Genomic DNA, 12,047 nt, shown 5'->3' on the forward strand with positions numbered 1-12,047 from the left:
TTTATTTCATTGCCTGACCCATAGCTAGTACCTAATAAATAGAACTCCTTATTATTTTAAGATGAGAAAATAATGACTATTACTTTTATGATGCAAATGTTATATCTGAAAGAAGTAAAATAAATGCAGTTGTTTCTCATGTGGTAGGCACGGTAGAGTGATTTTTCACATGATCTAGTAATTGAAAACACTTTTCTATTTTGTGTCAAAGGACAGCTTTCTAGTGATTCTAGTATGTTCACTTAGTAATGGACAGACTTACTAATTTTGTCATACAATGTCAGACAAGGCAACACTTAGGTGCTATTAAAGCACAGAGCAGGTCTTTGAATACTCCTCATTAGAACCCAGATGGATTATATCCCTAATTCAAATTTCTGGGGAGTCTAAAATCAACTAAGGCTCAAAGAGACAATTTCCTGAGATCATCCAACTTCTCAGAGGTTCCTTTTCAAGTTTAACCACATAAGCCTGTTGAGGAATTCAAAGTAATACCACTTTTATTGGGATCATGAATATTTCTGAATGGATTGAGATTTTATGGTGTCTTTGGAGATTTCATTGTCTTTGAACATTTTATAACTACAGACTTTCCAAATTAACCAAAAGCAAAATCTCCTCTCTCTTTTTCTCTCTCTCCAGCTCTTTTCTTGCTTTATTTTTACTATAGTAAACTAACACTAAAAGTCCCTCTTTGGCCATTTGTTCATTCATGTATTCATCTAATAAATTATTAATGAGCTCCCATTAAACTAGAGTTTGGGGAGGGACTAGTGAATAAAGCACATATGAATTTTACCCTTTACCTTCATCCTGCTTTAATTTAGGGTTTCATTCAGCCTTCTGAAATATTCAACCCATGATGGTAACAAAGGATATTTTCCTTCCCCAACAATTCAGGTTTCAAACTGAGGAAGCGGCGCATCACCAATGAGCCCACTGGAGGCTCTGGAGGCACTGGGAACTGCCCTCACTTACTGGAAGCCATTCCCTGTGAGGAGCCATCCTGCTATGACTGGAAAGCGGTGAGGCTCGGCGACTGTGAACCAGATAATGGCAAGGAGTGCGGTCCAGGCACGCAAGTTCAAGAGGTTGTGTGCATCAACAGTGATGGTAAGAAAGATTATCTGTCCTCCTTTTATTTTATGGTTGTTTTGTTTGGCCCTGGAGAAATACTTTTCCTTGTGTTAAAATATCATGTCTTCTCGCGGCATAGCTGGTTCTGTTTACAAACACAGAAACAGCTGCTCCTTCCATCCTTTCTTCTTTCCTTCCTCTTTCTTCTCTTTCTTTCATTTTTTCTGATGGTGGCTGTGGGGAGGGTCTTTAAACAATCACAGGGTATTTTCACTTTTAAAATAAGTAACATGCAATAAGAAGCCATCATCAAGACAAGGTGTAAAAACAATGAGAGGTAACATTTTTCTAAGATTTTTTAATTTGCCATAGAAAGTGATATGTAAATAAAGAAGAGTTGTTAGCTTTGGTTGACTTGATTTGAGAAGCCTTCATCTCCCACCCTTAGTGTGTCTTAGTAATGATTACCAAGCCATGATTCCTGTTGCAGCCTAGAGTTCCTCCTGAATCAACCTTCTGAACCCTGGGACTCTCCCTTCCAGGAATGTCATAGAGCCCCCCTGGGTGAGGATTTTCCACAAAGTTCTCTTCTTGAACCATAGGAATTACCCAGGACTTTACAACTGATTTTTGTTTGATAAAATATATTGCCTTGCTCTCAGCCTTGACTGAAGATTTTTGCATCCTTTCCAAGTGTGATGCTGCTGTTTCAGGGAGATTCCCCCTGACTCTTTAGCAATCCCTGAATTACACTTAGGAAACACAGAACTCCCCCAGATGTAGTGTAAATCTCTGGCTAAAATTGTCTCTAAGGTCCCTTCCAACTCTGGAATCCTGTGACTGCACATCAGAGCAGCGTGAGCACCACGCCGCAGGGTCCCATGGATGACAGTTGCCGCTGTTTACAGCATGCACAGAAACGTTCTGGTGCCCCCGCAGGGCCACTGGAACATCTGGTAACCGTCATGATTCCTTCTATCCTATTTCCTTCCAGCAAACAGAATCTTTTCCTCGTGTGACTCAATCACTGCTCAGTAGAGAAGGATACTCTCTGGGGTAAGAGACTGACAAGCACTGCCAGGACTGAGAAATGAGCCTTTCAACTTTGAAATGTGCAGTGTTGTCTTTGTCTGGTGTCTCAGGTGGTCGAGCAGGACCGCATCAGGTAAAATCTGAACCGGCACTGGAGGCTGGAAGGTGAATGTGAAGGGGATTAGAGCTCCAGATACTTGACAGTGAATGTTGCTCTTTTCTCTGTAGATATAATTAGTTATGATACATCCTCTCTTTAGCTTGTACCCAGTTCTACTCTAAAGGGAAAGAAAAGAGGATTAACATCTAGGAGAAAGGACGCAAATGGAACGCATCCTGCTATGTTTATAAACCCACTTCAAATCCTAATTTGAATCAAATGACACTACATTACCATGTGAGTTGCTGGAAAAGCAGTAAGGGTCATATTTATTTTAGCATCATTAGTAACTCCCTTAATGATACTGCTTCTTGATTCCTTTTCCTCAATTTAAATAATTTTTCTTAACCTCCTAGAGACCTAGGGAGAAACTGGGATCCCAAGTATTATTAAAAGTATATCTGTGTGGGCTAGGATGAAAACAGCTCTAAGATGAAAAGTTAATTATGCATGGAACTTCCGGCTAAATGTTATAAAATGAAAAATCAGATCTTACATATCGCAGTGGTCTTCCTGGATGTTTGTACAAATTGAATACATTTGAAATATACTAGAGGAGCTGACTATTTTAAAAACATTAGTGATTAATTTTGTCAGGTAAAAAAATATTTTGTAGGACAATCACTTCCCAAATTTTCTTATGGAACGTTGAGACAAGCAGACAAATGAGTTAGCTATGTCTAGTTACATTCAAAAATAATGTATGTCATAATCTGAAATACAAGTTGATAACTCAGTATACATAAGGCAGATTTCATTTTGTCCACCAAACAAAGACAATGAATTTTAAAAGGTAAGAAATGTGTTACTGAAATTCAGTTTGTTATTATTGTTCTTTATCAGGACATCTCCTCTGTCATTATGTTTTACTCCCTGACATATATTAGTTGTAGGGCAACTCAATACTTTAGCTGGCTTAACTCCAGAGATGTATAAAATCAAGAGAATCTTTTATTATAAATCCTAGAGCTGTTCAAATTTACTATACCTGAAAAATAATTGCACTGCTAGAATCAGCTCAAAAGCTGGGGACCTGTAAGTGCTATACGAGTATTATCATGTGGTCATCTGGTAAAGTGTTTAGCAGCTGCATTGAATGTCATTTTGTAATTAAATCGAGCCCAGGGAATTAAAGTTGATTAGTTGTACAGACTGTACCTCTAGGCCTGTCTGTGGCTATAGATTTTGTTTTATAATTAAGTTACAGCTCAACTAGGGAAATGAGGAATTAGAGCCTGTGAATCTAACAAATAATTAAAAAAAAAATCTTTTTTCTCCCACCTTCCTCACAAATTTCACAACTTTGTTAATGATCACAAAGTGTCTAAAGTCTCTTTTCTTCTAAATTATTCTTTACCAGGCTTTTGGGATCATTAGGATTTGCTGCTTGCTGTTACTGTTCATTTTCCCAGCTGACTTCTAAGGAGCAGGATTGGGAAAGAGTTGGAAGAACCCCCAAGAGAAGTTTTGTATAGATTCTCTGACAGAGGGGTGTAACAAAAATGAGAGACAAAGGAGAACTCAAGGAGGCAATTAGCCTCTCCAGAAAGAGAGGAACGTTTTATGTGTAACAGAAAAAAAATATTACTCATAATTAAAAGACCTTCAGAAAAGCAGTACCAGATCTCTGAGCACAAAGGCAGGAACTTTGCACCAACGGTCTGGTGTGATGGGGCAGCGGGCAAGTGGGATCCTCAAGGATGCTGAATCTGTGAGCAAACCCAGAATCTGCCTTCTTCCAGGTTTGGCAGGATTTGTCTGTGTTTTTGGAGAAGGCAATGGCACCCCACTCCAGTACTCTTGCCTGGAAAATCCCATGGATGGAGGAGCCTGGTGGGCTACAGTCCACGGGGTCACTGAGAGTCGGACACGACTGAGCAACTTCCCTTTCACTTTTCACTCTTATGCATTGGAGAAGGAAATGGCAACCCACTCCAGTGTTCTTGCCTGGAGAATCCCAGGGACAGGGGAGCCTGGTGGGCTGCCGTCTATGGGGTCGCACAGAGTCGGACACGACTGAAGCGACTTAGCAGCAGCAGCAGTCTGTGTTTTATTTAAAGGTGTAAATTGATGAGGCAAGTGTACTTTGTTTCCCCAATTGGTTCTTTAGAGACAGAAGGAAAGCAGGGCTATTAGGCTGAAAGTGAAAAATAGTCTGTAATCTTACTGATTATGTAAGGATACTATAAATCAAATATTGTTTCCATATAAGATGATATAAAATCATACTATCCATATAAAATGATGCTATCCATATTTCATTATCATGTGTTCTATTCCAGGAATCTGAATACTGATACCTTTCTGTGTGAATTTCAAAACTACTGTTTTCCTGGAGTTTCTATGCTGCCTTTCTCATTTTTATCCACATGAGTAAAAGTTAACATCTAACCAGTGACACTGACATGCATGAGTCATATTCACACTTGACAGAGATTTTTATGAAACCCTAAAATAATATTTTTATAGAAGTAAATCAATACAATCCCTCATTACACAGCTACTTACATTAATGGTACAATAGTAAGAGCAGTATCCAGCCATGACCTCCAAGTGTATTATACTGTTATTGAAGCTCAATTCCTTCCTCTTCTATTAGGTAAAGTGTATCAAAATTCAACTAACTGGGAATGTCATGATTATATAGATAACCTTAAATTATTGCAATTCATTTGTTAAGAGTAACTGACTTACTCTAAATGTCATTAACAACAAATGTTTAACATACACCTGAACCCTGATCGTAGCACACCATTGTGTCATGCCACTGTGGTTAAAAACTACTGGATTTCTAAGAATGCCAACAGATTTTTCATGTACAAATAAAAAAAAATTACGCATAATTTTAGGGCTTTCCAGGTGGCTCAGTGGTAAAGAATCTGCCTGCCAGTGCAGGAGACACAAGAGACACAGGTTCAGTCCCTGAGTTGGGAAGATCCCCTTGATTAGGAAAAGGCAACCCATTCTAGTGTTCTTGCCTGGAAAATCCCATGGATAAAGGAACCTGGCAGGCTATAGTCCATAGGGTCGCTAAGAGTCACACATGACTGAGCGACTGAGCATACACATAAATAACATTAGATGTTTTAAGTCATCTATAGATAGATATGAGATATATGTACATATGTATATTTTCATTATATGCAAGTATTTTTCAAATTACCCTGTAAGATGCTAGATCTGCTTTGTCAAAGGGTATCTTGGATCCCCCAGTATCAAAATCTCCTTAAGTGTGCTATAAAACCAGATTCCTGTCTTATCTACAGACTCACTTAATTACAATATATGGAGGCAAGTTCCAGAAAGCTGCATTTTATGGAGATTTCTGGATAATTCTGATGCATGCACAATGAAGTTTGTGAACCCCTGTACTAAAATGAGAACAGGATTGTTTTGGTGGAACCTAGGAACTGACTCTTTTATCCAAAGACTCCCAGCACCAAAGCAAACTGGCTGGATTTGGGTAACGCTGAAGAAGACATAAGGTTAAGACAACTAAGAGAGTAGTACTGAAGCAGGTCTTTAAAGTAAATTTTTCTGCCTGTTTTGGGAACCATTTCTGTATATCGGCAGAAGTTCCAGAAGAACAAACTGTGAAAGATGGTTGAAGATGACTCTAATATCCCAAGCACTGGCTTGTCATATGACTTCTTAATCTTTCTTAATTTTTACCACCAATTTCTTCCTCTCCCTCATGGAACAAGATATGTGTCCGCATATGAGTAGAAGGAAGGAGAGACTTGAATACTATTTCTTTCCTAAGCAGTTCATGTTGTACTTCTTTTTTCCCAGGTATTCAGTATTAAGAGGAATGTAAAACCTGGTATCCTGAAGTAAATCAGGAATAAACACCTAAAAAGTATGGAAAATTTTTGTGTCTGGAAAATAGGACTCGGTATGGGGAGAAATGGGGCAAGGCTGTTCTATTTTAAGTCTTGCTGTACATACAATATATATGCAATTTGCAAATCATGTAAATGCTGAATTAATTTGTCCAAATATATATTTATTAGAGAACAACAGTTTGGAAGGGGATAGAGGTATTTGGAAAAGAGTATAAGAGGTAAGGAGAAAATCATCCCAGGAATAGAGATTACAAAGCTTCTAGTTGAAACTAATATTTGGTCTGATTGAGAATATTCATGAGCTGCCCTAGAGACATAGACCATGTTGAGGATTGGGATGCCAACAGTTGATTAAGGATGTGCTCTCAGGGAAAGCCAATAAGAAAATGGGGAATGAAGAAGCAAAATATTGAAAGGGGAGTGTGTTTTGGGTACCCAAGACCACCCCCAGGTCCTTAATTAAGGAGAGGAACTTATAGAACTTAGTACATGATTTATTTTATCAAAAGGACACAAAGCAAAATCAGCAAAAGAAAAAAGTGGGGGCAAAGTCTGAAGAAAACCAGGCACAAGCATCTGAGAGTCCTCTCCCAACAAAATCACATAGGATGTGCGTCATTTTCCATCAGTGAATTGTGACATGTGTGAAGTGTTGTCTACGAGGAAAGCTCATCTGAGCCCAGGAGTCACCAGTTAGTATTGACTCAGCCATGCAGTCACCTTCCGTTTGTGTGCTGTGCTCAGTTGTGTCCGACTCTTTGCTACCCCAAGGTCTAGCACACCAGACTCATCTGTCCATGTGATTTCCCAGACAAAAATACTGGAATGGGTTGCCATTTCCTCCTCCCATTGGATCTTCCTGACCCAGGGATCAAACCCCATCTCCTGCATTGGCAGGTGGATTCTTTATCACTGAGCCACTAGGGAAAGCCTGACCTGCTAAGTAGCACATACCAAAATTGCAGACTCCCACAAGGAAAGCAGTCTTTCAGTCTAAGCAGCAATTATTTGTAAAAATGCTTTATGCACAGTGAGCAAAATTTTAATTATTTGGAGAGCATGGAAAGTGAAAGTCGCTCAGTTGTATCCAACCCTTTGCAACTCCATGGACTGTCCATGGAATTCTCCAGGCCAGAATACTGGAGAGGGTAGCCTTTCCCTTCTCCAGGGGATCTTCCCAACCCAGGAATTGAACCCAGGTCTCCCGCACTGTGGGCAGATTCTTTACCAGCTGAGCCAGAAGGGAAGCCCAAGACTACTGGAGTGGGTAGCCTATCCCTTCTCCAGGGAATCTTCCCCACCCAGGAATTAAACCAGGGTCTCCCTCATTGAATGTAGATTCTTTACCAACTGAGCTATCAGGGAAGCCCAGAGAATGTAGAGCCCTGCAGATATTCAAGTTTCTAGATGCAAGCTACGGGCCAGAGTGATCAAGAGTGTCTAAGGGTAGCAGTCTCAGGCCTGCTAAGTGAACTCCTTTCTGCACAAAGAAACACCGAAGTTTCAGACACAGTCTAAGCAGGTAAGACACTCTGGAGTGTCAATTAAATCCCAAAGCTTATAGTTTTCAAAATAAAGGAGCTGGGGTTTTATACTCTCCAACCAGTCAACCACTGGCCCACAGATGCTATCTGGAAGGAGGAAAGTAGGTCCAGGAAACTTCCAGCTATTATGACATAATTGTTCATGAATTCTCCAGTGAAATTTAAATAATTCTATTTTAAGTTAAATGGAAAGTGGAATTTCAGAAGGCTCAGAAACTTTAAAACACCCAAGTAGCAAGCATTGAGGTTGTTCAATACTTGAAAATGTTGACATATCTTTTCAAGAACTTGAAATTGAAAAACCTATTCTTAAATATTTTTGCTTTTTTCCATCAGGATAATACCCTTTGTGCTGTATCTTTCCATAATTATTATCAATAATGTACAAGAACCTCGTAATACAGAAGGAGGAGTGATGAAAACGTCAGTTAAAATTTGTGTAAGTTTAGAAGGGAAGCTAACCTATGATTTGCTCCTAAAACTTTGAGTTCAGATCAATTGAAATATCTGTAGAACACAATTTCAAACCCGTGATCACTCTTTGGAACTGGAATCTACTTCTTAACACAAATTACATAGCCATTATGTGGAAAAGCTGATCTTTTTAAATGCACGAATATGTCCTATAACTGAATTGTTTTTCCATAATTTAGGCAATAAATCAACTAAGGAGTTTCCTTCCTGTAGAATGCTATGTCATTTAATGTGTTTGGAATATAATTAGGTTGGATATTATGCTTAAATCTAAGCTCTCTTACTTTACAATTAGGATCATCTAACACTGTTGGTAAGAGTTTGTTTCCTATAATTCGGTTGAGATTCTGTATTCAATTTGTTGTAAAGATGAAAGTCATTATAGCCTTTTTAGAAAGTTTAAGACAACAAGCTATTCTTCAGTGTTGGTTTGTAGTAATCACAATTTTATTCTGGTCTTAAAAAATCTGGCATCAGATGTCCTGATCTAGCTTTGTGCATTTGTATATGTAAGTGTGTGTGGAATGTATGGATCTCCCTGTGGCTCTGTGGTAAAGAATCTGCCCGCAATGCAGGAGACACTGGTTGTATCCCTCGGTCAGGAAGACCCCTGGAGGAAGAAATGGCAATCCACTTCAGTATTCTTGCCTGGAAAATTCCATGGAGAAGCCTGGCAGGTCTCAAGAGTCAGACACAACTGAGCATGCCTGCCTGTGTGATATGTATATTATGTTTTGATATGATATAAATAAAAAATATTTTTTTATTTGTAAGGAAGTCATCAGGATTGAGCCAGTGTTCCATTGCCTAGCAGTATCTTAGCGAAGAGCAGAGTTTTATAAGGAAGTTTCTTCTTTAAAGTAGGATAGTTATAGCAGAAACCTCGAATGAAAGTTAAGTGAACAGTAGTTTGCTAACCACTTAACTGGATGATATAAATCTCTCACTGAGTGTTATTTACCACTTGAAATGGCAAATGCAAGAGAAAGAAAATAGCTTTTCACTTTATCCTAAGTGGTCAAGTGCCTTAACATAACCCAGGGCAGCCAGTTTTCTCATAGCTGGGGCAGTAAAAGCCAGTATGATAGAAGACACATCCTTCAATCATTTAAACTGGAGTTTGACTGTTAAACCTAACAGATTCTCCTAACAGATTAAATCTAACAGATTCTCATCCCTTACACTGTCTCTCTCTCTTATGTGCCTCTGTGACTTTGTTTATCTCATAATCTCCTCTAGCTGACTCTGTTTCCCCTGATTTCGTTGAGTCTCCATCCCTCTGATTTCTTTCCTACCTCTCAGGTCATGTGTCATGTAACTGTTGCCGGGCAGTAAACCACCTTGAAACTCAATGGCTGAAACAAAACTGATTAGGATTTCTCGTGATTCTGCCGAGTTCCTGTTCGGGTTTGACTGTGCTCACTTGCAGAGGTTTGGCTGTGCCTGGAGCCAGATGCAAGGTGGAGCCCCTCACATATTTTCCAGCTGATGTGAACTGCCTGCTGAGGTGTGTTGGTGCTTCTTGACAGGGGCTCTCATTCTCACTTGGGCTAACAGCTTCCTTACATGGTGGACGTAGGGCACTGCTTTAAAAGGACGGAAACAGAAGCTGACAAGACTCTCGAGCTTGTCCGATGTTACTTCTGCCACATTCTTTTGGTCAAAAGAAGTCCCAAAGACAACTCAGATTTAATGAAGAGAGAAACAAGCTCTACCACTTGATGAGAGACATTACAAAGAATTGTGGCAAAGGATTTAATTTACCACCGTCCACCATCTGGTCACAGTTGTTTTCATTCCTCTAAAATGCAAGGTACGCCCCCTTTTCACCTGAGACTATCAAAATCCTCAGGCAGTTACGTCATCAGGCTTAAAGTTTACTATCTCATGATCTGCATCTAGTTCAAATGTAGATGAGGTATCTCAGGGATAACGGTTCAGGTGCAGGGACTCTTTTTTTAGCTTCCTGGGTGGCTCAGGGTTTAAAGAATCTGCCTGCAATGCAGGAGACACAGGAGATGTCTATTTGGTACCTAGGTGGGGAAGATTCCCTGGAGAAGGAAAATGGCAACCCATTTCAGTATTCTTGCCTGGGAAATCCCATGGACAAAGAAGTCTGGCGGGCTGCATTCCATGGGGTCACCAAAGTCGGACATGACTGAGTGACCAAGCACTCACACACACACTTTTTTATTTGTATTCTTTTTTACACATATGCTTTGAGCTCTTATTTTTAAATGAGCTATTTTTCCCCTGAAGGCAATTTGTCAAATTCTTTCCTATGCATTTCAAAGTCATTTAGTGCTATTTTTTAATTATAGACTTTTTTTTTTAGGAGAAAAAATAGACCTTAAAATATAAAAATAAATTTATAACCTTCTTATTGAAGTGAAGTGAAGGTCCCTCAGTCATGTCCAAATCTTTGTGACCCCATGGACTATACAGTCCATGGAATTCTACAGGCCAGAATACTGGAGTGAGTAGCCATTCCCTTCTCCAGGGGATCTTCCCAACCCAGGAATCAAACCCAGGTCTCTAGCATTGTAAAAATAAAATGACAGTCTCATCTGATCAGATTAAAATTACAGAACTTGACATCTTAAACAGAATTGTGCTTTGTATCTTCCACATAATACCCCCTCCACAAACACAAAATTATTTCCTATGATAGGATTAGAGTGTTTATTTTTAAAAATTGTAAATGTTGAAGTGCTTTTGTCTCTAACTTGAATATCATTATTCCTTTCTTTTTTCTGTGAATTTAGAAAGTACTCAGTCCTACAGAATCTCTCAGTTTATCTGAATGAATTATTTAAGATGTCAAAACATGGAAAACATAACCCTCATATTGAAAGATATTTCAATTTGTAGATATAATAAAAAGTTTAATCATTCAGATAATTCCCCCCCAAAATGAAACCCTTTCTTCCCTCCCCTGACATACACATTTCTTCAAGGTCTTACTCTACACTAGTGCATACTTTCCACAGAGTGATTTGTGAAAAATGGTTTTCCTTAAGATAATGACTTCATATAATCCTTATTTTATGTTACTTATCACAAAGAACCTGATTGCAGATTGAAATTGAAATTTATGGTTTCTAGGTGTGGCTACTCTCAAGTCAGAGGAATTTGAATGAAAAAGACAAGATACCTTCTCCGCACATACAACATACAATGATGTAACAGGGAGCAGAAAATCAGAATAGACTCAAAGATGAGAAAAATAGGAAGCGTTCGGCAGTCCGTGGTCTACACCAGTTCTGAAACCCAGCCTGTCTCCACTATATCAGGGGAGGGAAAATTCCTTGATCTAAGCCAGTTTTTGTTACTTGAGAGTGGTTCCCTAGTCCATTTTACTCCTTGGCTCTTTGTTCTTCACTTCTGAACTTCTGGATTTTCCATAAGATGTCTCGCCTTTTCTGTAAGAAATGCACGTTTATAGCTGAGGAACTTCCTTAGTCTGCCTCCTCCTCATGTAAACCAGAGAGCCTGGAATTCTTTTATTCATTTTGAAATTTTTCAATTTCTCGAAGACCAAGGTGACAGTGTTTTTATCAATACAGCCCTGTTAAAACGTGAGTTTCTAAGAATCTCATTGGAGGTCACTCTCTGGTACCAAAACCATATCCATAATGTGAATAATTTGTTTTTGGAAAAAACCTCTCTTTATTTTGGGCCATATATGAGGCTGCTGTGGAAACTGCCTTTAAGAATTTTAGAGGGCCTTTAAAAGACAGCTGCTGCTAAGTCGATTCAGTCGTGTCCGACTCTGTGCGACCCCATGGACTGCAGCCCGCCAGGCTCCCCCGTCCCTGGGATTCTCAAGGCAAGAACACTGGAGTGGGTTGCCATTTCCTCCTCTAATGCATGAAAGTGAAAAGTGAAAGTGAAGTCACACAGTCGTGTCCAACT

The 12,047-nt window shown here is 39.3% G+C and overlaps 1 protein-coding gene across 1 annotated transcript in view; it reads left to right on the forward strand.

The window, feature by feature from the left end:
* Positions 1-12,047, forward strand: part of THSD7A (thrombospondin, type I, domain containing 7A) — a 487,905-nt gene that overhangs the window by 313,994 nt on the left and 161,864 nt on the right. Inside the window, exon 7 of the mRNA XM_010845433.1 lies at positions 901-1,113. Within this exon, the coding sequence (XP_010843735.1) occupies positions 901-1,113 (213 nt within the window). The remainder of the gene's footprint in view (positions 1-900; positions 1,114-12,047) is intronic.

The sequence above is a fragment of the Bison bison genome, unplaced genomic scaffold (assembly GCF_000754665.1).
Source record: "Bison bison bison isolate TAMUID 2011002044 unplaced genomic scaffold, Bison_UMD1.0 scf7180017864216, whole genome shotgun sequence".
In the NCBI taxonomy this organism is placed as follows: Eukaryota; Metazoa; Chordata; class Mammalia; order Artiodactyla; family Bovidae; genus Bison; species Bison bison.